The 27,779-nt window shown below is 39.3% G+C and overlaps 1 protein-coding gene across 5 annotated transcripts in view; it reads left to right on the top strand.

Annotated features, from left to right (window-relative positions):
• TAFA1 (TAFA chemokine like family member 1) overlaps window positions 1-27,779 on the top strand; it is a 485,854-nt gene that overhangs the window by 348,138 nt on the left and 109,937 nt on the right. For 3 of the 5 annotated variants that reach the window (XM_087431306.1, XM_087431302.1, XM_087431304.1), the window contains exon 2: window positions 19,176-19,316. In XM_087431306.1, coding sequence (XP_087287432.1) covers window positions 19,176-19,316 — 141 coding nt within the window. The remainder of the gene's footprint in view (window positions 1-19,175; window positions 19,317-27,779) is intronic. The other 2 variants (XM_087431307.1, XM_087431303.1) reach the window with 1 other exon arrangement.

Consider the following 27,779-nt stretch of genomic DNA (forward strand, 5'->3'; position numbering starts at 1 on the left):
CTAATTTATGTCATTTTAGAGCTGAACTAGTTTATTCATGTCAGTTGATATAATTAAAACATTAAAACTGATGATGACTATGAAGTTTTACCATTTGAGTCAGACTGTATGAGCTGTTCATATTTATTACTCCATTTTTCTTCACAATTATCGTATGAAGGAGGTGCTCTTATAATCCCATTTTACAAAGCTCAGAGACTTTTAGAAATGTATCCATTTTACATGACTTAAAAGCAGTAGAGTTGGGATTTGAACGCATAATTGGCAGATTACTGAGCCCAAGAGACTTTACTACACTATTTTACCAATCCTTTCATGGCTCTGCTGTTTGGAATTTCTTAACAACCGAGGCTCAATCATCCAGTTGACTATGAATCAATTCAACTGATTGTTTAACTATCAATTACTAGGAATCAATATGGTGAGTTACTTGGACTTTGCCTGCTATAGAAGTCCCAGAAAATCAGTATCTAATTGGTTCTCTCTCCCAATTGCTCTCAGTAAATTAGAGATATTCAGCAATTCTTGCATGCCCATATGCATATTAGCATAATAAAATTCCAGTCACTTCATAATAAAGGATATGATAATAATTATCATAATAACAATAATAGTAACCAAAATGACAGTTTGAGTGCTATTATGTTCCAGATACCGTGTTAAATGCTTTATGTGCATTTTTTAAATTCAGTCCTCACAAAGACTCTATGAAACACAATGTTAGAACCCTAAAACTTAATTCTCATGGTATCATAGAAAGATATTTGGTCCTTGTCCCAGGTTCCTGGCAAACAGCTGTTAAAACCCTTGGAGTCTCTGAAGTAGTAAGAGTTTCCTTTGTTTGCTAATGAGATTACTGGTGGCTGGGTGTCCTTAGATAGCTTCAGGATGGGAGATGGTCACCAGAAAGACCAAGGCATAATTAAAAGGTTGGAACTTCCAGCCTCATCTGGCCACCTCTGGAGAAGAGTGAGGCAGGAGATTGAGTTCATCACCAAGAGCCAATGATTTAATCAATCATGCCTATGAAACGAAACCTCCATAAAATGACAGGGTTTGCAGAGCTTCTGGGTTGGTGAACTCATTGAGTTGCTGGGACGGTAGCAGCACTCGGAAAAAGTGTGGAAGGTCCACTTAACACCACCTCCCTGCAACATGCACACCATACCTTGTCCTATGCATCTCTTCCATTTGGCTGTTCCTGAGTTGTATGCTTTTAATAAACCAGTAAGGATAAGTAAACTGGCTTCCTGAGTTCTTTGAGTCATTCCAGCAAGTTATTGGATTTGAGGAGGGGTCATGGGAACCCCCAAACTAATCACCAAGTCAGACAGAGGTGCAGGTGGTTTGGGCACCTGGTGTGTGACTGGTGTCTGAAGGGAGGTCAGTCTTGTGGGACTGAGCCCTTAAACCTGTGGGGTCTGCACTAACTCCAGGTAGTTAGTGTCAGAATTGAATCGAGTTGAATTGTTGGATAACAGTTGGTGTAGGAGAGTTGGAGAAGTGGCATGAGAAAAAAGCCATAGAATTCTAAATGGCTAAAGCAAATATAACAAAAGGAAGAGAATATATTGGCACACTTAAATAAAAAGTTCAGGGGTGGAGCCAACAGTTTTGGATCTAGCAGCTCAAACGCATTATGAGAGATAGGTCCCTCTCTATCTCTTCTCTCCACTGTCTTCCACCTCAGCTCAACCTCACACAGCATCTCTCCAAAGGTCAGCTCACATCTTCAAGTTCATCAGAAAGAAAGTTTTTCTCCAATATTTCCATGTAGCCCTCAGGTTTAGTCTGATTGAACCAACTTGGATCACAAGCCCATCCTCAAACCAATCTTTGTGACTGGGGGAAGGACTATGTGTTTTGGCCAGGTCTAGGTTACAATTCCACCCCTGGAGCCTTTGTTCACCTGCACTAGATGGACTGAAAATAGGTCACTCCCCAAAGGAAACCTGACATGCTGTTATCAGAAGAAGAGGGAATGAGACATAGGCAAGCAAAACAGTGGGTTTCAACTACAGAAAATGATAGTCACCATTATCCCCATTTTATAGACAAGTAAATTAAGGGTCAGGAAGTGTAAGTGACATGTCCAAATTTACCAATTAATAAGACATAAAGCAAATATTCCAGCCAAGGACTCTAAGGGTAATCACAAAACCATAGCAAATCTCTAGAAACTAAGTCTACACAAGTAAGATTTTCCAGAGAACTTCCTTGCTTCTACTTCTTATTCCAATCCTGATTAAGGAACCAACAGCACTTGAATGCCAGTAATCTGACATTCCGTTATCTTATCCTCACAATTTTAAAGAGAACAAAGAGTTATATTTAGACTTAGTAAAGTAAAATTACTAAGTTCTTTTCTTCCCTGAACAAACAGATTCTTAAAGAGCAAAATCTATATTTTCATTGCATAAATCTTATAAATGCTGTTGATTCTTGGAAGATGCTCTTGGTAACTGGAATCAAATATCAAATGTAGTAGACATTTTTACCTGAAATTACCTAACTAATCCCTAATCATTTGAGGGAATGTGAACTAGGTAGGAATGAGATGACAGGCACATAGACCCTCATCAGAGGAGAGACTGAGTAAATATCCACTTCCAAGTTCCCTTAGGTTGTTGGCAGAATTCATCCCCTTGTGGTTGTACGACTCCTGACCTAGGGCCACTCTCAGCTCATAGAGGCCGCCTGCAATTCCTTGCCACGTGAACTTTTCCATAGACCCTCTCACAGCTTACCTCTTCAAAGCCAGCAATGGAGGGAGAGTCTCTGTAGTGCATAGTAAGGAGATTTGATATAAAGATAATCACGGGAGTGACATCACATCATCCTTGCCACATAATGTAACCTAATCACAGGAGCAACAACCTGTCACCTTTGCTATATTCTATTCTATAGTCTACATTCTAAAAGTCCCACCCTCACTGAGGGGAAGGGGATTATACAGGCATGAACTGGGAGCCACTCTAGAGTCTGCCTGTCACAGGCCCCATCCTTGGGCATTTGCTCAATTTGCTCTCTCTGCCTAAAATGCCCATTTCCCATCACCACAAGAACAAATCATCCTCGAAGAACCAAGGATCTGAATCAAATACTTACAAGTCTTACTTAATCCATTAGGATGAAGGTATTATCTTCTGGTTCCTCAGAAACCTCCAATAATGATCCCTAGGCTCTCAAGATTTTTATTACTTTCTACTTTGAAATATTAATTTTTTTCTCTCTATGTCTAAACTCTCTGACTAGATCTTTGAAGCCAAGTATACTTCCTTCCTTTCATTCGTTCATACATTTTATAAATATTTATCAAAATCATAACATGTGCCAGTGTATCAGGACTGCATTTGTTCGCAAGTAATAGAAACCCCAACTAAATGGTGAGTTAAACAAATTGGCAAGCAATTTATTTTTTCTCACGCAATAGAGAGTCTAGAGGTAGAGTTTTTGTGGCATTGGCTCAGTGGCCCAACACTCTCAGGGTTAAAGTCTTTGTGATTCTCTTTGACCTTATTTTCTATCACTGGCACAAAATAACTGCTGTAGTTCCAGCCATCAAGGCTGCATTTCAGGCAGGAAGAAGCAGAAAATGGTAAAGAGGAAGGAGCAGTTACTATGTCAGGAAAGCAAAGTCTTCCTGGATAGCCTCAGCAGCCATTCATTTATATCCCATTAACAAGAACTATGTCATATGTCCATCCATTGCTGTAAGGAGAAAAGAAAAATATTTTTGAAAGTGTGGGCATATGGTCACTCTGATCAAAATTATTGTCCTAGCTCTATGAAAAAGAAGAGAATAAGTATTGAGTTGGTAACAGTGATTTTCCCAGTTAGGCAGTGTGCTGGGCACTCAGAATAACATGGTCAATGAAAACAAATATGGCCCCTGCCTCATAGAGCTTTTAAGTTATTAGAGGAAGCACACAATAATAAAAAGTATTTGACAAACATATTAAAATTGCAGTTGTAATGTGCTGAAGTGGAAAAGGTCATAGTGCTTTGAGAGTCAAGAATGGGAAGGAGGAGGTATAAGTGACCTCATCAGGGAAGTTAGGAAGACTTCCCTAAGGAGTTGGCACTGAGACAGGGTGGTATCTAGTTCAATTTTGGCACTTACCATAGTATCCTCATACAATAAAATTTATAGAAAAGATAAATGCAGAGAATCTTCTTGATGCCTTTCGTATAACTACTTCATGACTCTTTTTATTGCAAGTGGCAGAAAATCTAATTCAAACTCAATAAAAAAAAAAAGGACATGTACTGGCTAAAGTTCAGCTTCCGGCTTCAGGCACAGTTGCATCAGGCAGCACTAAAAATGGTGTCAGGAACCAGTCCACTTCTCCACTTGGCTTCCCTCTGTGTTGACTTCATTCACTTGTAGGCTTTTCTATTATGGTACTAAGATAGTGGCAAGCTTCAGATTTACATCTTTTCATCAGAAACACTTGTAGAAAACATGATATTTACCCAAGAATAAAAGTTTTACAATTGGATCTTACTGTGTATGGCTTAAGCCAGTACCAGCCTTTGTAGCAATCACTTGGTCACTAGAGAATGCGTGATCCACTTTGCTAGTCCTGGGTCTTGTGCCCTCTCCTGGATCAGACGTAGAACCAGCACCTCCCAAACTCATGAGCTGGGAACGGGAAAGAAGGCATCCACTCCCCAAGGAAAATCAAGAAACAGTCACCAATAGAAGTGGGAATGTTTGCTAGGCAGACAGAAAGAACAGGGTTCTACTGTGGAGTAGAAATGACAAGTGGCATTAATGACTGCCACAGCTAACAATAATGTAGAAAAAATACTAACAACAAATGCTTAATTTATAAAAGTGTTTTTTATTATACTTACCCATGCAAACTCATTCTACATTCCTCGCATATTGAGAATTTATCCAACCTGCTTTACCCAACCCAGAAGTCAAAAGTAGCTCTGTGTTTTGAAATTTGTGAGTATGAGATTCTGGAAGAGCAGGCTTTCCAGTAGGACTGACACCCTTTCCTCAGCCCCTAAGTCTGCGCTGAGTGCCCCGGTGCTCATGAACTCACACAAACATGTCTCCATCAGGGCTGACCTGCTCAGAGAAGGTCCATTAAGTGCAACTCATCTCAAGTGCAGATGGTTCTGAGTAGGTAACGTCTGCCTGGTGGCCAGACTAAAGTGATTTCGGATGGCCTTAGGCTTCTGATCACATCCATGCAGCCAGGGAGGAAATGAAACCTTGTTTATCATCCTGATAAACTGTCCCTTTCAATGCCTCTAGATGCTGTGTGTATCACGGTAGAGTCAAATACTATTAAATTGTCATCACTGTCAAAAAGAGAAGTAATAAGTTTTTCTACCTGAGTCATAGTTAATGACTTCTACAATGTGTAACACAAATCAGAGTTTCTGTTTGCCTTCTTTTCCCCTAAATGTGTGTTTTCTGATCTCCCTGGCTGTGAATGTGAGGCACAATCTCATGATATAAATATATACTTTTATTACTACCTCTCAGCTAAACCAGTAAAATACCGAGATGACAAGGGCCAGATTCTTGGCTTGGATGAGGTTTATGCACAGGGGAGGAAGTTAAGTGGCTATTGTCTCATTCTAGTTCGTCATGGAAGGCATAGATTTGAAACACTGTATTTCATGGGTAAAAGCCTTGGAGATGGTTCCATCCTAGTTATCATTAAACATGTTTACAGAAGTTACTTAAGCACTCTTAAGGCAGTAATATGCCTCTTTTACTTTCATCTTCTTAAAGAATAACATATTAGTCAGATTAGGCTGTGTTAAGCTGCAACAACAAATAACCCCCAATAACATTGGCTTAAAACAACAAAGGTTTATTTCTTGATCATGCAACATGCTCATTGTGGTTCAACAGTGGGGCTGTGTTTGTAGGAGTTACTCAGGGACTAGAACGGCTGGAGCAGCCACCGTCTAAAATAGGGGTGGGCAAACTATGGTCCATAGGCCAAGTCTGGCTCACCATCTGTTTCATATGGCCTGTGAGCTATGAATGGTCTCTTTTTTAAATGGCTGGAAAAAATCAAAAGGAGAATATTTTGAGACATATAAAAAGTACATGAAATTCAAGTTTCAGTTTCTGTAAGTAGATTTTATTGGTATACAACCACACTTATTTATTTACATATCATTTATGGTTGCTTTAATGATAAAACAGCAGAGTTTGGTAGTTGCCACAGAGACCAGATGGTCAACAAAGCCAAAAATATTTTCTATCTGGAGCTTTATAGAAAAAGTTTGCTGATCCCTGATCTAAAATAGTTCTGGTTGCCACACCAGCAGGAAGAGAACCCTGGAGGGTCTTGCACAGGGAGTTAAAAGCTCAGCATGGAAGTGATACATCACTTTGATTAACACAGAAATAGTAACATGGCTCCACCTCCCACAAGGGAACTAGGAACTACCATAAGCCCAGGAGGTGGAGAGCCAGAGATATCATTTAGCAGCCCTAACGGCTACCACAGCTAAAGCTAATAATAGCAAGAATATTAATAGCAAACACTTGAGTTGTTCTTATACTGCAGGCACTATTTTAAGTGCTTTGCCAGTGATCAATCATTGATTATCACAACAACCTCATCATGAAAGTACTGTTATTTTCCCCATTTTATAGATGAAGAAACTAAGAACAGAAAGCTTAACTGATTTTTCTGAGGTAAATACAGCTAATAAAGAGAGGAGGCAGCATTTAAACCCAGCCAATATGGCTCCAAAATACAATCTCAAACACTATCCTCAATCATCCTACCACAAGTAGACCCTCTGGGACTTACAAAAGTCCCAGGCACTGATACTGTAGAGACCACATCCTCACCAACCCTCAACTATAGAATTCAGTACATACAAGTAAAACACTACTTTTAGTGTTTGTATAACAGATTTCCATAATGCTTAATAATTCATTTAGGAAGTTACTAGTAATTAGCCCATAGACGGAAGTAAAAGCTAACATCTATGGATTTTTATGTGGTTCTCCTATAGGTACCGAAGGAAAGACTTACAATTTAAGACCAATTTATGACTCAGCAAGAGGACCCACTGTTGGGCATCTGATCCTAAAGTGAGAATGCTTCCTCCAGGGGACAGTATTATGCAGCCCCTTCTCCCTTGATTATCTCAATTTTATTTTGATATTCTTGTCATTGCCTCTGAGTCGACTCAGCAATGTTGTTCCACGGGCATGTTGTTTTGTTTAGCTGGAAGAAAAAAAATGTCATAAAATAGTTATGGTTTAAAGGGGATGGATTTGGAGTCATCACATTGCCTGCTTTATTTTGTTGGCTGCACTTTTATGTTTTTGTAATGGAGTTTGTGTATAATCACTGCCTATGTTCCTTTTAACATCCATTACACTTACTCATGAAACATAACAGAAGAATCTCATTTTAAGAGAATTTTAGAAAGTTCATAATTATTGGGCTTTCTTCTCAGAGTATATTCCTGCTTGTATGCCACAAAATAAATGTCATGCAGAAACTTAGAGCATAAATGAATAAAGACATAAGAACAGACAAAGCAAGGATGCAATGTAGAGAGCGTATTAGACCACCCACCATTGCATGAACAATTCAGACATTTGGCAGGAAGGTCATGGAGCCTGAAAGGTAAATGCCTTCATTTTCCAGCCTTTCATAATTCTATCCTTCCTTCAAAACTCATATCAGATGTAACCTTCTCCAGTGTTGTTTTTGAAATTGGGTTTCTTTTTTTGTGTTAATAATAATAAGAAAAATGTCAGCTCTCCAGCCAGTCCCAGTGGCCTAGTGGTTAAGTTCGGCACGTTCCGCTTCAGCAGCCGGGGTTCAGTTCCTAGGGGCGGACCTACACCATTCATCTGTCAGTGGCCATGCTGTGGTGGCGGCTCACATACAAAAAAAAAAAAGAGGAAGATTGGCAACAGATATTAGCTCAGGGTGAATCTTCCTCAGTAAAAAAAAAAGTCAGCTCTCATTTATAGTGTACCTACTGTGTGCTGCTCAGTGTATTAATTACTTTTTATATACAATCTCTGATGCTCACAGCATCCCTTAAATTAGGCATTTTACTTGTGAGGGAATGAGGGAACAGGGCTTAGAGATTACAGCTTGCTTTAAGTCACCCAGCTAGTAACCCACATGATACTAATTACTTGAAATATCATTTAAATATTAATATATTCAACCTTTCATGTCAGTGTTTCACATGGTTTTAGGGAAATTAAGATAGCCAGAGGAGTTGCTCATATGAAGTAGGGTTGCCTGTCTCTTTTCTAGAAATTGTTTCCCAGCCTTGAAGGCTAACAATGGAGAAGAAAAACCTGATAAACTATCATCCAGCTGGAGCAGTGATCTTGTTGTAAGCATAGGGTTGGGGGACATCCAGGCAGGATTTAGATTGAGAATGTTGTACCATAGATGGGGACAGTAGGCACTGCTATTTTTCTAAGCCTTATTTCATTCCAACTTATCCTAATCACAATAGTAGAATACAACTTATTTATTTTAGATCATAACCTAGGAAGCTGAAGGGCATTGATGCTGTGATTCGGTTTCCAGAAACTTACATCAACATCCAGGGTAAATGTTCCACTTTCAGATAGAAGCTTCCTCTTCAATTGTTTGAGCAGCCACTCAGCCTTTGAGTGGCTTTCCCTGCTGGGCAATAAGTCACTTCCAAGGTTGCATTAATTTGCAATGTATTGAAGTTAATTGCAGATCAGGCAAGTAAATTTCGGGACAGAATATAAACAAATGGATATATTATGTTCTCAGCCTTATTTTAACAAAAATTCTCAGACAGATCTCAGAATAGCACAAAAGCAGTCCGATACCCAAACCGTTACTTGGGTTCCCCTCGCTAATACTATCTAAGGCATCCTTGCTGGAAAAGAATAGAAGTTCTGTAGTATTCAAAGAACAGTAAAGAATCAAGAATGTTCTTCTTGTAACCTCATTGGTGCATCTTTGAGTAAAATTTATTTCCATGTTGTTAGAGCAGTTATTAAAAATGATTTCTGCAGTAGAGTTTCAACATATCCAATGTTCAAGCCATTTTCTTCTTTAAAAAAAAAATCTAGGGCCGGCTCCGTGGCTTAGCGGTTAAGTGCGCGTGCTCTGATGCTGGCGGCCCGGGTTCGGATCCCGGGCGCGCCCCGAGGCACCACTTCTCCGTCCAACGCGAGGCCGAGTCCCACGTACAGCAACTAGAAGGATGTGAACCTATGACATGCAACTATCTACTGGGGCTTTGGGGGGAAAAAAATGAATAAATAAAATCTTTAAAAAAAAAAAAAAAAAAAGTAAAATGTTTAAAAAAAAAAAAAATCTAGGGGATAGATACTGAGTTTGTTGTGTTTATTACTTTTATCATTTATTGTTTTATTGTCTATTGTTTATTACTTTTAGCAATCTTATTTCAGGGGGATAATGAGGTCTAAAATTAGTTTCCCAGTAATTGGCCTGGAGTGAGAGTAGGAATATGGGTGTCAGGAATAGTCCACATTGGTGAAAAGAGGGAAAAAATGAGGAGTCCATTTTTTCCCCAGTAATAATCCTGATCTAATCAAAGGTAATGATTCCAATAATAGTACTAACAGCAGAATATCTTTTAAAGCCTGCTCTGACCCAGATATTATTATAATCACTTTGCCTGTACTTATTTATTTCTCATACCCACTTAGTCCTCAAAACAGTCCTATGAAGTTAAGGCTATTACTATCCACATTTCACAGATGAGAACCTGAGGTATAAAATGGAAAGTAATAGGAAGCAGCAGATCCAGGATTTGAATCTTGGCAGCCCGGCTCTAGAATCTGTAATCTTATTCATTATGCTACCCTGCCTCAAACATGGCTGTCCAGCCCAGAATGTATTCCTTTTGCCTACATTTGTCTGTCCTTTGCATACCTTAGAGCCCTAAGAGGGAGGAGATGGTAATTTGTTTAATCTTGAGCATAAACAAATCAAGCAGCCATTTTGCCCTCCTCAACCAAAACATGCTTAAAGTTCCATTAGTATCTCTCCTGTCAATGATTTACAGACAAAGACACTTGGAGTTTCCTTCCAGTCCAGTGGGTCAATAAAGCATTTTTAACACAGTCTTAAATATGCATTTCTGACATCCGCTACAATAGATTTCAAGAGAGCTATTCATAAGGGCTTGATCAAGAAGTTTTGGAAAAGCGAATCTCAAAAGACCTGTGCTTCTTCTTACACATAACGGCTTTTAAAGAAAGGAACCAGTTGCAATAAAGTGAAAATGTAAGGATTCATGTAATCATGTCAGTCTTAACATTCCTTAATCACGTTTTATTCATTTCCTCCAAAAGTTGCCCTTGACTATAAGCAGATATATCCTGGCTTACTATTAATGAGGACTGAAGTTTCCTTATGGTTACTCTTAATTGTTGTTTCATTTTCAAGTCATTTCACTTAGAATAAAAAGCTTTTCCTTTGTACATTTTGGATCTACCCCAAACCAAGGTTCCAAGTTGATTTTTCTGTAGAAGGTGTACTAGAAGGTCACTTCCTTGCAAAAGCTACATTTATCACTCAAGTTCATTTTCGGAAAAGACCACATAGTGGATACTTAAGAAAAGTTCCCCAAAGAGGATTAATTTATATTCAGTCTTTCTTCTCTTCTTTTCCCTTCTCTTATCTTCTCTTTTCTTCATCTTTCTTTCTCCCCTCTCACTCCTTCCCTATCTTCTTTCTTCCTCTGCCTCTTCCTTTTCTTCCTTTTTTCCATCATTCAGTCATTTAATCATTCAGTCCTTTAGCATATGCATGAATGCCTACTATCACACCTGGCAGTAGGGATAAAGAAATAAACAAGATGTGGTCTCTGCCATCATGGAGTGTCTAGCCTAACAGGGTAGACAGGCACTGAACCAATCATTCCAACTGGGAGACATGCTGCAAAAGAGAAATTTGGCTTGCTAAGAGAGCATACAATGAGGGTCAAATCTAGCCTTTGGGGAAGAGGTTCATTCAACAAATATTTACAGAACAACATGGGCCAGATTCCAAGCCCAGTACTAGGGACAGTGATGAAACAGAAAAATTGCTGCCCTTAGCCTTTACAAGAAAAGCAAGACATCGTTTAAAAATACCAAAATCATGCATTCGGAATATTATTGTGGGATAATTAGATGAGGTTGTAGGATCATACAACAAGGGAATCTAACTTACAGCATGGTTCAAGGAGACCACTTAAAGAAGACTGAGTTATGACTACAGGGGCCAAAAAAAAAAATGTCCAGGGTTTAGCCTGACATTAACTTTCTTTTTATTTTTAAGATAATTCTCTTCTATTCCAACTTTACACTCTACCTTAGCATCTTCTTTCCCAGAAAACTTGGTGTTGTGATAATTTTGAATCTCTTGGCTATGTTTAGTTTTGGACAGGAAGCCATCAACACCAAAATATACTACTGAACGTCAAATTCGCTGGCAGATTAAAAGGATTAGACATTAGCAATTTCCCACAAATGCCCCTTCTTAAACGGTTGACCCAGTTTGTAGCCAGAGCAATCCAGTTGGTTGGTGTGTGCTATTCTATTAGATGTCCATTCTGGGAGCACACTCTGTTTTACGATGCCAGCCTTCAAGTTTTTAGCCATGTGCTTGCCAGTCATTCCTAACCTCATCTTGCCTTTTCCATCACGACATAGAATTGTCATCAGTGGGGACTCATTTAAAAGAAACGTTATCCTTAGCAATTCATCTTCTTTGTATTTCCTCACTTGTACAGGGCAAGACAGTGATGCATTGAGCTGGGAAGGAGAGATCATCGCTAGGAGCATATGGGGATTGGCATTTTTTTTAACTTCTCCAGTTCCGAGTGAGTTGCTGCTGCCAGAAATAATCTTGAAATGCTGTCTTTTTTTTCCCTTTTTGGATATTAGACTTGCTTTTCCCGTTAAAAATAGGTTTTGACAATGTATTCAGTGCCCCAACAAACCCAAGAGAAAGAGAAGAAGAAGTGGAGACGTGTCCTGTGGAGCTTCCCTGCAGAGGACCTTCCCATTGCCACCTGGGCCAACGTGGGCGACGGGAGTGAGACGCAAGGCCACCATTTTGAAAATTTGTGGTAGAGGAAGAACCGGGAAATTGATGTCTGTCTAATTTTTTCAGATTGGCCTGCATTAGCCAGATAATTACTGCATTTACCTTCTAATCTGAAAAAAACAGCGGGACCCCTTATAAGGCTAGATTTAGAGTATGAGACTAATTTCTAATATTTTATCTTAGATCTGTTTTCTCTAGACAAAGTAAAGTGATAATAGGAACAATAATCTGGAAAATCTGAATAGTAAATAGCACAGACAACCTGCATACTGGCTTGTTCTCTGTGCCACGTTCTCTACTATTAGCTAATAAGTTACTTCACGTGCCTTATTTGCTGGATCTACAGAGGCTAAGTGAAATCCAGAAAAGAAGCCATTTTCCAAATAATCCATAAGCAAAACTGGGAAGCACTTAATTGACTTTGCTTTAAGAGGCTATAGATCATCTTGAAATCATTTTGACTTGGATTGAGACAAAATTTAAGAATGGATTGGTGTTGGCGCCAAACAAAAATCTGAAAGACATTTACATGACAAATATTATCATTAGGATTTTGCAGTAACCATGGCAGTTAGGTTTGAAAGGACGGTTCACTAGGTAATCCTTAAATGCAGATAAAATAGGTTTAAAGGCCCAATTTTCTAGTTCCCAGAAAGGATTATGACAAACCTAACTCTTCTCTTTCACTGGGGACAAAGCAGGGGAACGTTTTGGTTTCCTGTCCCCTTTTCAAGCAGCCAGCTAATGAGGACAATAGGTAAGGAAGACTTTAGAGTCAGTTCCAGAGGGTCTTGAAAATTTCTATTCCTGTGGGTATAACAGAAGTATAGAATTTTATTTCTTTTCACAGAATTTGATCAGCTTCTCACGGTGTCTTGGGTGGATCAGAGTAAATGTGGGCTCCTGATACGGTCAAGAAGTAAAAAACACATAGAAATTGGGAGAGGAGAGTATATCTTACAAGCTTACTATACCAAGGACATCCAAGCTTCTCAAGAAACAGTACATTCCATATTATTTGATTGTGCATAAATCCTTGACAGATTTGTAATTCATTTTTCATTTTGTTCAGTCATCCATCCATCCATCTATCCATCTATCCAACAAATACTTGTCATTTGATATTAGCTTTAGAGAGCTGCTCATTAGCTAAGTACAATTGTTTTTACTTTTTCCTTAGCAGAGGAATCCCTCTGAAGAATAGATTATTATACTCAGTGTTAAAAATGACATAACTAGAGTTGCTGACTACTTTCCTCCGGTGGACGTAGCTGAGCTCACTCAGATAATCCATAGAGCCCCACAAAGCGTAACTTGAAAACCTCTGAGCAAAGGACTACAGATGTAAGAGAGCCTTTTCCCATCAAAGATCTGATATTTTTACCTTGTCAACTCAAGTCAGTGGACCAGGGTTCCATGGTCAGGATAGACTGAAAGATTAAATTGCTCTGATTGACTGTGGCTAGGTCAGTCACAAATGTAAACCTTGGGAATCAAGAGATTTGGGTATGGCGGGGCCAATCAGACTTTCTAAATGTTAGGGTCCTGTGGGCCTGCCAGACCTGATTCTGGGCTCCACATTGGCGTACCTGAGCAGTAGCTGTAATTGAAGCCATAGTTCAACTTGTCAAGACCAGATGAGCTTGTTATTTAGAGCAATACCTACCTGGCTTCAGTGTGCAAATCCATCATCTGTGAGCCAGAGGAAGATGTGGTCTGGGTCATTGACTTTATATACAAGATTTTAATGAAAATGGAACACTTGTCAATTTCCAGTCACCAAGCTTTCCTCTTGTTTTCAGAGAAATGGCAGCATGTGTGCCATGGTGGGACTGGGGAAAGAGCACTGTATATGGGGTCAGAGGATCTGGGTTCTGGTCCAGATGCTGCCATGTACTTGCTAGGTAAAATGTGGGCAAGCGTTTAAGTCTTGATCTCAGTTGCCTTCTCTGAGTAATCATAACCTCATTGGGCTTTTGTGAGCATAAAATGAACTGAGGGTTTATAATGTATCTACCATGGTGTCAGACATATAGGAAATATTCAATAAATGGTTAACTCCTATAATACTATTATTATTACCATTAGTTATGTGGCTGTGTCGTTTGGCTGCTCTAAGTCTGCATCCTCACTAGCAAATGGTGATGACAGTAGTCCTATTTCTATCTTTGAACTATTTTGCAGATTAAATGAAATATGTATTAAAAGTACTTTTTAAACCCTAATAATAATATGCCAGACAATGTTTAATAAATAAAACAATAAGAATCCCTGTCCTTGAGATTATATTCCAGTGGGAGACACATAGACAGTAAGTATAATAAATAAATAAATTATGTACCATATTTCAGAGTTACAGGTACCCTGGAGTTCGGGGCGGGGGTGCGTAGAACAACGTAAGGGAGATCATGAGTGCTGGCTCAGGGAATTACGATTTAAATAGGGTAGTCATGTGGGCCTGTGATAAAATAACGTGTGGGCAAAGATATGGAGGAGATGAGGGAAGGAGCCACAGATCTCCCAGAAGAGTGTCCCACGTGGTATGTAGTTCAACTTGTCAAGACCAGACAAGCCTCTTGTTTAGAGTAAGCCTCCCCTGGTTTAGAGCCACCCTCAAGAGGGATCATGCCCGCCATGTTCAGGCAATAGCCTGCAAGGACACCAGTGTCCCTGGAGCAGAGGGAAGGAGAGAGTGGTGGTAGCTAACGAGGTCAGAAACAGGATTTAGGGGGGTAGGGGCAAGGTAGATACTTAACCTTGATAACTATCCTAAGCAAAGTGTTAGACATCCTTCCGGAAGTTTTTCATCAACAGAGAATAACTACTTGTGACAGGATGAAAAAAAGCATGAGTTTTGGAACCCATCACAACCTGGGTCACGCTCGTGTAATTCTGGGCAAGTTATTCAACCTCTAGGAGCATCATGTAAAGTGGGGACATTGCCTTGTACAGTTGCTGGGAGTTTTATAATTAATGTAGGTCAAGTTCTGAAAACACTGTCCAGCACCCAAGTCAGAGCTTCCTAAATGTCAGTGAGCACTGCGACGACACGGAACTGTTCCTCTGGCTCACCTACAACAGTGCTGTGAGGGACTGCCTTGGGGCCTGCGTGGCCACCTTGTCTTCTGTATTATTTAACTCAGTGCAGTAGCTCAGACGATCTGGCGTGTCTGTCACCATGTCTGCTGGCTTGACTATAAATCGAATAAAATTCAAGATACGTCCTGGGAGCTTTCATAAGCCTTGTGCTATTTTCAATCACAAATGTTGCTCCAGTCTTGTATTAAAGCCAAGTGGTGACTTTAAAATTAGTGGTCTTCTCGTGAAGTAGAGAACCAGCTATTCCTGACTTGACTTAGGGTACTTGTAGCTGACAATTATAAGCTAGAGCGACCTGATGGCAGGTGTCTGGGTTAAAGAGTGCAATGTGCAATTAGCCCCATTGTTCTATTAGCTCTACTCCCAGTGATGGGCGTATGGTGAGAGTGAGAAACTCTTCTCAGGATCCAAGTTCAAGCCTCCTTACTTCCTGCTCAGAATTTTCAATGGCCTTTGTTTTCCTTCTGCTTTGCCACCTCACACTTCTCCAAGTGCTCCTGAACAGAGAGGCCGGGGCGGTCACTCTAGAGTAATATCCAGATCACATCACTCCTTCGCTTCAAAATCCCCAATCATGCTGCCTTGCAACATAAGATCACACCGAGCCCTCTCCAGTTAAATCCTATCTCAGGTCCTTAGTTCCGTCTACTCTAATGTGTTTTTAAAAATGCCCTGACCAGCTCCTTAGAGAAATGGTTGATTCTACGACTGGGGCAGGAAATGTACAAGATGAGCCTGGAGCATCTTCTAGGGCCAGAAAATAAGGAAGTCCTCCCCACCTCTAAAAAAGAGGGACCCAGAAACCAATTGAAAGAGCTCACAATGGCCAAAGCTGGAACACTTTATTCAAAAAAATGAGTAACATAGTATTGGATTATAACCCAAAGTATAAAGCATATGTCCGTGAGTCCATACTGATATAAATGATTGAATAAGTAAATAAACGGGAGAAAAGGGACAAATCTGCCATGCAGAAGAATTCCCAGTTATTCATGTAGATTTCCACCTTAAGGAGGTGGAGCTTAACTCCCCACCCCTTGAGTATGGGCTGTGCATAGTGACTTCCTTCCAAAGAGGACAGTGTGAAAAGGGACAGGGTTGAGGGGAGGGAGGAGTAACATTACAGTGGAGAAATCTGACAAGCACTACCTTGGCCAAGTGATCAAGGTCAACATCAACAGTGATCAGTCATGTTGACAGTATGTACCCCTGATATGATGTGATGAGAATGACACTTTACCTCTGTGGTCTTCCTCCAAAAACACATGACCTCAGTCTAATCACAAGAAAAGCATCAGATAAATCCCAGTTGAGGGACATTTTATAAAATACCTGACCAACACTGCTCAAGGCTGTCAAGGTCTTAAAAAGAGGAAGCAATGTCTGAGAAACTGTCACAGCCAAGAGGAGCCTAAGGAGATAAGACAACCAAATGTAATGTGGTATCCTGGATGAGGTCCTGGAACCGAAAAGGACATTAGGTAAAAGCTAAGGAAATCTGAATATAGCGTAGACTTTAGTTAATAATAATGTATCGATAATGGCCTATTAATGATAACAAATGTCCCATACTAATATGTTAATATTAGGGGAATAAAATAGGAAATAATAGGGCATGGCATATGTGGGGACTCTCAGCAGTATCTTCACAAATTTTCTGTAAATCTAAAACTGTTCTATAATTAAAAGATTCTTTTTAAAAAAATGCTCCAGCCTCTCACATTAGTGCATTTCTTCCCTTTCATCTTTGCCTTGTGAAGCCCTACCTTTCAACTCATAACTTAAGGAGCCTTCCTAGATCTTCAAAAATGAATAGGTCTCCCCCTCTACTGATGTCCACAGAACTTGGTACTAAATTATAGTGTTAATTTTAGTTAATTCACTTATTCTTTCTTTTATTCATTCAACCAACAGTTATGGAGCACCAGTTGTTAATGTTAGGGCTGTGAGGAAACATGCAAAACCCTGACCCTGACCAAGCTTACAGTCTGCCTGGCCTTACAATGTGGTTACAATTGCAAGAGGAAATGTGTAGGGTGCTCAGAGAATGAACAATGATGAAGGCGAGAGGACATTCTCTAAGGAACTGACCTTTGCATTCAGTTCAAAGGAGAGTTAATTGGGTGAATGCATTTGAGTTAGGGATGAAGGATGGAGGGATGGAAGGTAGGAAACAGTATTCCAGGAGAAATCGTATTTGCAAAGTTTCTGAGGCAGAAAAGAGGGTGGCATCCCCAAAGAAATATAACATCAATGTGACTGGATATTTTTATCATAGGTAGCATATATGGACTTTTTACTATGTGTTAGGCTCAGTGCTAACCCCTATGCCTGTATTTTCTTGGTTTATACTCACACAACCCTAGGAGGCAGGTGTTATTTTTATTCCCATTTTACAGATGAAGAAACTGAGGCACTCAGGTAGTAAGTGATAGAGCTGAGATTTAGACTAAAACAGGCTGGTTTGAAAGCCTAAACTCTTCCCTCCCATTGAGGGAGGCAGGATTAGTCTGCCTTAATTCAGAGATTCTTGTGAGTGTTTCTTTCATATGAAACCAGGGTTTCTCAACCTGAGCACTATTGGCATTTTGAGTCAGATAATTCTTTGTTGTGGTAGGTCTCCTGTGCATTGTGCAATGTTTAGCGCCATCCCTGGCCTCCACCCACTGGATGCCAGTAGCACCCACCCTCCACCAGTAATGACAATTAAAAATGTCTCCAGACTTTGCCAAGAATGGTAGGGAGGGAGAATAGCAAAATCACCCCACCTCCCACCTCTGCACTGAGAACCACTGCATTACACTAAAAGTTCTCAGGACAGGGTGGAGCTGTGTCTTAAGTCTTCCCTCCTTCCTTGTTCCCGTCCTCCTTCTCCTCTTTTCCAGTGTTTCCTAAGTGCCCACTATGGATGGGCGGGATACATATCCCAACACGGTTGATAACACGGTTGATAACACGGTCACTTGTAGATAGTGGTTGCTTAAGAAATGCTTGCTGAACTTCTGCCAACTGCATCCTAAATGCCAAGAATCCTAGATGTTCTCAACCCATTCTTGTCAAATGAAAAACATTCTTCCTGCATGCAAAACTTCATGCTGGGAAAATAATTCCTGGTTTGTGATTGCTTGGAGAATCTTTTGTGTCCCTGGAGAACTGGCCTAGCTGATGTCCTGCAGGCTGGCAAGACCCACCTGCATGCTCACCAACCTTTAGAGAGACCCAGCAGTGCACCTGTTAAGAACCTAGTGGAGAGTGACAGACGTTAGGTTGCCAGTACATGTTGATGAATGCGTGGCTGACCTGGAACACAAGTAGAGTCATGTGCCTAGGTCTGTAATTTTAGATGTCATTTAAAGCACAGACCCATTTTCTCCAGTGATTCCTTCTATCATTTTTGGATGAGATCTGGATTTGGGAAATGACTCTCCAACGACATTTTCTATTCAGCCCCCTGAGAGTGGGCAGGCAGTGGGAGAGAGAGCTAATTTCTGGGCAGTTTTCCTGCCTCTGCAGGTTCTGTATCACTGGAGTGTCAGTTGTTTGTCATTAGCGGGAGCTCAGAGAATTCTAAATGCAAAGATAACACAGGAGTGAGCTCCCAAAATATAATGCATTTAAATCACGGAGCATCTTTATTTTGTGTTAGCTCCAGGCATTCACTGCTCCACTGCCTCTCAGTACATGCAGCAAGGACCTGTCACCTCTTGAGAGCTATTCATTGGTGCTCTTGGTTGGATTTGAAGTGTAGTGCTGTAATGCCTGCCTTTTCCAAGATTACACATACCTTGTATATAATCTTGTATACGTGTATACATACACCATGTATATATATGCATATATATATGCATATGTATATAGTGAGAAAATCCCTTAGTAATTATACTTCATGGAAACTATTTCTATAATTTCTCTCACTTTCTCTAACCCCTCCACACATATTCCCACAGGCCTGAATAGCCACTGAGTCATTTCTAATCAGTGTCCCTGTTCCTTCTCTCTTGCCAGAAGGAGGGACATGTGAAGTGATAGCAGCACACAGATGTTGTAATAAGAATCGCATTGAAGAGCGGTCACAAACAGTAAAGTGTTCCTGTCTACCTGGGAAAGTGGCTGGAACGACAAGAAACCGACCTTCCTGTGTCGATGGTAAGTAGCTGGTTGTACATTTCTCTCTAAGTGTTCACCACGCATAATGTATTCTCTTGTTTCATCTAAATATGGCTCAGGATAATGAACAAGGTGCATCCAAAGTGCTGGAAAGTTATACAAATGCCAGCCCTCAGCATAGAGTTTGAATTCTTGTGTCTCTGGCTTTGGGGTTTTCAAATAATTCTATTTTGACATTTTTTAGAGAAGATTAAGTAAAGGAATTTTTTCAAGTCAAGAAATTTGAGGGTCCAGCTCATTTGGGAAGTGATTTTGGATTGAGATGACAGATGATGATGATGGTGATAATAGTGGTAAAGATAACAATATCCAACATTCATTCAACACATATTTAAAGAGCATTTACTATATATCAGGCACTGCTCTGGGCGCTTCCCATACATTCGTGAGCAGATAGAAATACCCTGAGTTTTCACTGTGTGCCAAGCACTGTCCTAAACACTTCTCATGCTTTATTTTATTTACTCCTCCCAACCATCCTATGCTAGTTATTTATTGCCATATGACAAATTACCGCCCTAGCACTTAGCAGCCTTAAAACTGCAAGCACTGTCTCACAGTCTCTGTGGGTCAAGAATTTAACTTAGCTGGGTGGTTCTGGCTCACAGTCTCTCCTGTGGTTGCAGTCAAGATATGAAGGCTTGACTGGTGCTGGAGTATGGTTTTAAGATGGCTCACTCACATGGCTGTTGGCAGGTGGCCTCAGTTCCTTGCCACGTGGATCTCTCCGTAGAAGCTTGGTGTCCTCACACCATGGCAGCCGGCTTCCCCCAGAGCGAGTGATCGAAGAGAAAAATACAGAAGCCACAAAGACCTTTTATGATCTAACCTCAGAAGTTACACTTCATTGTGTCCACAATATCCTATTGGTTATACCAGTAGCCCTATGTTCAGTGTGGGAGTAGACCACAAGGGCCAGGAGAGCAGGAGATAGCGATCCTTGGGGCAGATACACTTTCTCTCCCATTTTAAACATGAAGAAACTAAAGCTTAGAAGAGTTAAGTAATGTTTCGTTGGTCTCATGGCTGGTAAGTTGAACTTGACTGACTCTTGAGCCCAGAGTAACTGACTCTAATACCAAGTCATGACCGCTATCTTTAAAACAACTTTAGATGCTCTGTTAAAAAGTGAGTCCAAGGTTTAAAGTTACCAAAAATATCTCTCCCCATCTTTATCTTTCATAATTTTAGAGCCAGGTGTGAGTTAATCTTCAAATTCTCCAGTAAGAAAATCAGAACTCAGAGAAGTGAGCCCATTGGTCAAGGTCACATAGCAGGAATTAGAACCTGAATCTCTTGGTTCGTTGTTCTGCCTCTAGATATAGATGAGAAAGAATACCTTCTAGATTGGCTTGTGTTATGTGTTTTCATTATGAATCATTAGGTGGTTAGAAAGAGAAACACACTCAAGCTAGACCAAGTAAAGAGGAAGTTATTTTTTAAGAAACAGAGGAACCACAGGGAACCCAATTACAAGAAATTCAGCCAAACCTCGTGGGATTCATAAATTCTTCAGGCAGCTGGAATCTTATTTTCTTTGTGTCTGATCTTTGTCTCCCTCATTCTCCTCTGTGTGGATTGGTTCCCTCTTTAAGGATTTTAGCTTTTGGTCCCCTATAACTTAGGGACTAGTGTGAGGCTTTTATTTCCACGGTGCCAACTCCAATCTCACTCGGCATCGTGGTACAACCCAAATATATTGGAATCAATTCCTGTGTCTTAAATGCATTCTCCAAAAAGACTAAATACGTTTGGCCCAGCTTGAGTCACATGTCAACCTTTGCCCAATCAGCCACAGCCAGAGGGACAGACTCACGTGGCATGTACAACTGCCCATTCTGTACCATAGGAATGTCAAGCTTTTTTAAAAGGATATGAAAAAGCCAGGTTTGGAAATACACTGTGATCAGTAGTTCTCAATCAGGGAAAGTCTCAGGGGTCATTTGGCAACATCTGAAGACGTTTTTGATGCAGACATTTGTTATGACTGGGGGAATGCTACTGGCATCTGGTGGATAGAAGCCAGGGATGCTGCTAAACATCCTACAATGCACAGGACAGCCCCCACAACAAAGAGTTATCCAGCCCCAAATGTCAGTGGAGCTGAGGTTGAGAAACCTGCACAATTATTAGTTACTTGTTCTAGATCAGAGTCAACAGAGTAAGGCAATTCCAGTGCAGGGAAGGTAGGCAGCTAGACTAGAAAAGCCGTTTCACCCGTTTCACAGAGGAAACTCTTGGCGCTAGAAGCCAATGAACATTATAAAACCATGATAGTTTCTCATGTTCTCTGCCAAAGAAAGCATTGAGTCTGTAAACTATAAATCTTCATTTTGTTTCCAGTTCATTTTTATCTCTAATGATCTAGAAATAGAATTACCTTTAGGATTTGGATGCAAGACACTGAGAGCAATGCACTGTCTATGCTGGCAGCGGGGGAAATGGCATCTGGCCTGAACTTTCTGTGAGAAGTTAAGTCACATATTGGTAACATTTTGTCTCTCAGAACAAGTTTGTTTGACTTTGGAAACTCTGAACACTTTAGTGTGGTAGGTTCAGACAAGAGGCTGTTAGTCTCTATCTTTCAAACAAAAGTCAGTAAAGTATATAGTATTCTTTAGTTTCAAGCTGATTGTTTATAGTTTCCATAGCATTCCTCCAAAATCCTTCAATCCACTGGCGTGTATAGGCTACGATCAAAATTGTTTTCATGGCCTAGATCTCTACATGCAAATTAAATATGAAGTGTAGATATAAATTAATAATTCAAGTGCAGTTATTAAGATCACGAACTGTGAAATTAACAGACATGAGCAGAATCTCAGCTGTACCAGTTACTAATAGAATGACCTTGGGCAGGTCACATTTGCTTTCTAACCTGTTTCCTCATCTGTCAAATGGGGATAATAATTGTTTCTACTTCATAAGGTTGTAGTGAGGATTAAGGAAATCATGTGTACAATGTGCTTTGTATAATGTCTTGTACCCATCAAGTGCTTACTAAATGGTGGTATCTATTTCCTGTTTTACTAATATGTGTGGGTAATGCTTAGAGACAGACATTGTTTTACAGAGTTTTGTTTCATATTAATTCAACACAGTGGCATTTTAGGCACCGTCTTTTCTTGGAACTGCTTCTAACTAACTATGCTGGATATCACTAATGCTGGTAAGTCACCTTCAGGAGTGCGTGTTTATTATAGGAATTTTGAAAACTACAGAAATACATCCATACATTAAAATCACCCACGATATTATTGCTTAGAAATTATCATTGCTTTGTAAGTAACACGTATATGTCCTTCCAGGCTTAACTCATTGTTAAATAAAACTTACATAGTATGTATTTTATGGAACTAAAATGTTGTAGTACTGTTTTATCAACAGTTTGTTTCATTTAATATATGATGAGCGTTTCCCAACTTAATACATACTCTTCAAAAACATTATTATTAACAGCTACGTAGGATTTCGGGGTGGATACACCACCATTTATTTAACTATTCCCTCCACTTTGGCACATTTACTATGTTTTGTGCATTTTTCTTTCTCAACCTAAGAATGGATAGAAACCAGCTTCTCTCCGTGACAACAGTTGACAATCCATACACCACATTTGTCCTAAACATATTCTGTCACAAATAGCACATTTCCCGTGGTAAGTGTTCCAATTGCTGTTGTTTGCTTTCCTCGGAAATTGCAGGTCAATTGCCTTCTACAGTGTTTTCAAAAACAGAGGAACAGTATGATTTTAAAAAAGCATATATTGGACTGTTTCAAGATTCAAAATCTGAGACCAGATTATGTAAAATGGGATATAGATTTTGGGGTAAAATCTTAGCAACTTATTCAAAAGTAAAACATATGATATTTGGAGAAATTTTTAAGGAGTGCACTTTTAGTTTAAAAATGATATTCTATTGCCTAATAACTAAAAACACCAAAATACACACTCAACGACTTAAATGATTGGATAGTCATTTATAAATATTTTAAAAAGCATTATACACTTAGACTTGTGCCTAGCACTATTCTGAAGGAATATAAGTCATTCCCCTCTAATTCACAACCTGTTGTGTTTTATTAATTAACCCAAAATGAGGTAGGAGAGAGCACCTTATTCAATATCTTTGGTTGAGACCAGCTAAAAATATAATGTACAGCCTTTCTGTAATCTCTAATTACTTCCCATGCACTAAAAGTTAAAATCAAAGACTCATAAACAAGAAGATTATGACTCAAAACATAATTATTTATTTAAGGGAAGAATTTTTCCAAGCAGACGATGTAAAACAAACAAAAATAAATTCTTAGGGAGCTTATTATTCTAAGTGATCTATAATGGCATAAAAATAGTATCAATCTCAAAGTTTTAAAAATAATGGGATATAATGAATAACTAATGATAACAATAATAAAAACAATGGCTAACATTTTCTTGAAGGCTTATCATGTGCCATTCTTACAAGTCCTTCAAATCTGTACATTCATTTAATTCTAACCCCAACTCCATAAGGTGTATCCTTCTATTATTTCCATTTTATCCATAAGAAAACTGAGACAGAGATTTAATAATTTGCTCAAAATCATGCAGTCAATAGTGGCAGAGCCAGAAGGTCAGCCTGGGCTATCTACCTCCAGGGCCTTCCATTTGTCAAGCATAGGCAAACCAGGATCTAATATAAACACAGGTTATATTCCAAAGGTTTTCTTGCAAGATACCAAAATATATGAGTGAGAAGGAGAAGAAAGTTCAACCACGTAGATACGGTCATGCATCGCTTAACAACGGGATATATTCTGAGAAATGCATCGTTAGGAGATTTTGTTATTGTGCGAACATCACAGAGTGTACTTACACAAACCTAGATGGTATAGCCTACTACACACCTAGGTTATATGGTACTAATCTTATGGGACCACCATCATATATGCGGTCCATCATTGACTGAAAGGTAGTTATGTGGCACACGACTGTACTGATAGAAACATCCAGTACTTTGGGCAATACCTGCCCTTTCCCCTTATGTATCATAGAGATGATTGATTGTCCTTCCTAAGGTCATTGTCAAAAAGTAATTAGAAACTTTTTTGTAAATAGTTTTTTCAGTTTTATAGGATGATTGAAGATTCATTGTTTAAGGCACGAGGGGATAAAATGACTGTTTTATTGGGAAATTTTCATGCAGTTTTCTCTATTTAGGGTTTTATTCTTGTATAATTTATGTCCATTTCTAGCTTGGACAAATATGTGAAATAAAATCATTTCAACTACTGGTTAGTAGGGGAGGTCCGTTGGAATACAGTGCAGGTTTTAGCATCACTCTAATTAAGAAAAACCTCCATGATAAGTTCATAGGCTTTTCCTTCTCACTCAGTGTAAATTATGATTATTTCAGTGACTCTAATTCCTAGCAAACTTTACCTGGTGTTCTTGTCTTCTTCGACTAGATTACCAGCCAGACAGAGCAGCAAGAATAGGCCAGCTTACACTCCAAAACTTTCTAACTTTCATAGCTATGGAAACCCCGGATTTTTTGTTTTTAGCTATTAATGTACAGTTAATATAATGAAAAAGTCATCATACTCTTGGCTATTTCTGTGAAGAAAAAAACTCATAATATATCAGGACACCGCTCCTGACTCACATACTAGCCTCCAAGATAAGAACAAAGAGACAGAAAGAAAGATACACGAGGACTCATACCCAGGAAGGCAGACTGACTTACAGGGAAGGAGACAGACTAACAGAAAGAGAGAGGGACATACAGAGAAAGATATGAAGGAGAGATCAGAGAGAAAGTGTGGTAAAAGAAAGAGATAAGTCAATAGACACACAGAAGGAATATTAAAACATCTGTCCACACAATGGCTTGATTCATTTTTCCAAAAAAACTATTTGTATTCAGTGTCACAGTTTATAACTAATTTTAACCAAATAAAATCTTTTTGTTAGATTGAGATAAATTTTTTTCAAGTTGCGTTATATTAGATTCCAGAACCAGAATCTCCGCAAAAATTGATTCTGGAGACTGCTTCTTTAGAAAATACATGATAAAATTTTCTTAACTACACACCATCACATTCCCTAGAGATGGCTGTGGTGCAGAATAAGGTCTGAGAGCTGAAGGAAATTTGAAATTCAGCAACAGTTTTCTGTAGCAGAGCATGAAATATATATAAGAAAGACTGCATATAATAGCCCCTTCTTAGCCTTCCAAAACATGATACTGTATTAAAGGGTCTGAGAAGTTCTGCAGATAAGCAACTTGTTGAACTTTAACCCAGTATTTTCCAAACATTTTTTGACCACAGAACCTTTGTCTATGTAATACTCATTCACATCCTGCAGACCCAGTGTTCTGTGAAATGGACTTTGGGCCATGATGGTATAGACTATATGGACTATGTTTTTGTTTTTGCTTCTAAGCATGATTTTTAGGTTTTCCAAGACCAACTGATAGTTCCTATGCCAATAGCTCAGTGTTTTTCCTAAGACTGACTGACCACACACTGCACAATGTGTCCTGGTAGTAATGTGATTTATAATACCTCAGTGACGTGTCAGGCTTGACTGCAGTTTGGAAATCATCTAGGGACCTTCCAGAGCAAACATAGCATTGAAAAGCTGAAGCCCTTATTTTTATTCACAAATATTAAACATTTTAGGGGACAGGGAAGATGACCTATTTTGGTTCTGCCATTTGTTACGTGTCGTCCACACACAAAGAAATACCAAGATAATGAACTGCCGTGTTGGATCGGGGAAGCACGCCACAGCAGCAGTCTGTGGTCCCTTCATTACTGTCTCTGTTTGAAACTTGCCTTGCTCTTTCAAGTCCGCCTCTAGCTTGTTTAATAATGGAATGCTGAGCTCCATTGGCTTCATCGGGAGGCATTTCTGAAAGAAGATTCCATTGTTCTTTCTAGAAAAGGGTCTTCTATAGCATCGTTAGTAAAACTGAGGCATTTTCAGGCAAAGTTTCCGAATTATATGTAAATTTTCTTTTGCTCCCCTACTTGGCACCTAATCCCTGTGTGAGGGATCCAAGTCTGCGTTAGTAAGAAGAATGAGAGGAGGGATGGACACGAGCTGACAAAGCTTTTTATATCTCCTAATAAAAAGTCTGTCTCTGTATTTGTCCCTTCTCATAATAAAGAGAACATGAATTCAGTCTTCAGATATGCCCACACCTCTAAGGGTGAATATCATTTTTTTTTTTTTAGTTTAGAGCAGTTGCCAATTGACAGCCCACTGGCAGAAACTATCCTCAGCCCTGTTCCTTAGGTTGGCAGAGTAATGGAAAAATTGACTTTGTGTGCCTTTGGATGGAACACTCCAGTTTCCACAGGCCTCACCACTCCCTATTATCACCCCTGGCTCTGGCACATCGATGTTACCTGCCTGATCCCTGAAGACAGCGGAATGAATGGCTCCTGGCTTGTAGAATCATTTCTCTACTATTCTCAACCTAATAAGCCAATTAATTTTTTGGAAAAAAATTTGCTCTTTGGTATGAAAGTAATGTAAATAACCTGGTGAAAATAGAAATGTATGTATACAAAAAGAGCAAAGAAAGAATAAAATAAGAGTAATCCTCCTTCTCCTCCCATTTCCCACCAACCCTCTCACATCTTAAATGCCAGAAAGAACCATTGTTACCAGATTTCTGTGTATCGTTACAGAAATTATCTACGTACATGCAGCCCTGTGGATACATACACATGAAACTTGATAAATCAAAGTGGTCTCATGTTATAAAAAATGGTCTGAACTTATATTTTTTAGCATAAGGAAATATCTTAAATGGTTCACTCTTTCGGTGAAAGAATGGCTAGTAAACATGGGAAAATTGCTCAACATCACTCAGTTGAGGAAAAGTAAATTAAACACTGAAGCGTAATGTTTCATCAATCAAATAGGCAGAGATGAAAAGTTTGGTAATACCCAGTATTAAGGAGGCAGGAGAGAAAAATTACATATAAATCATACTCAGTGATAAACGACTTACAAACTCAATTAGTTAGCCACTTTTCTTTATTTGGTTCACCAAAAGGGAATATAATAAATAGGAAATTTTGTAATGAGACTGGATGTTTGGGGAACATGATACAAATTACATGCATTGTAACAGCTTACAACGGCTTTATTTAGCAATAGTTCTTGGACGTATAATTTCGTGCACTTCCTCCACAGGATCAGGTTCATGAATCTGGATATCATCTAGGAAATCTTGTAAGGATTTTTATGTCATTTCAGTGGGAAAAGTTTTTATGAAAGTGTATTTAGTGCAAATTCTTCAACCTAATTATAGCATGTCCCATTGTAAAGCCCATCTATGTAGTTACTTGGGAGGTACAAATTTTTGTGCACAGATATTTGTCATGGTATGTATGTTGTGTGTGTGTGTGTGTGTGTGTGTGTGTGTGTAATCATGGTAC

The sequence above is a fragment of the Ceratotherium simum genome, chromosome 5 (assembly GCF_057802395.1).
Source record: "Ceratotherium simum simum isolate JZ-2026a chromosome 5, ASM5780239v1, whole genome shotgun sequence".
Taxonomy (NCBI): domain Eukaryota; kingdom Metazoa; phylum Chordata; class Mammalia; order Perissodactyla; family Rhinocerotidae; genus Ceratotherium; species Ceratotherium simum.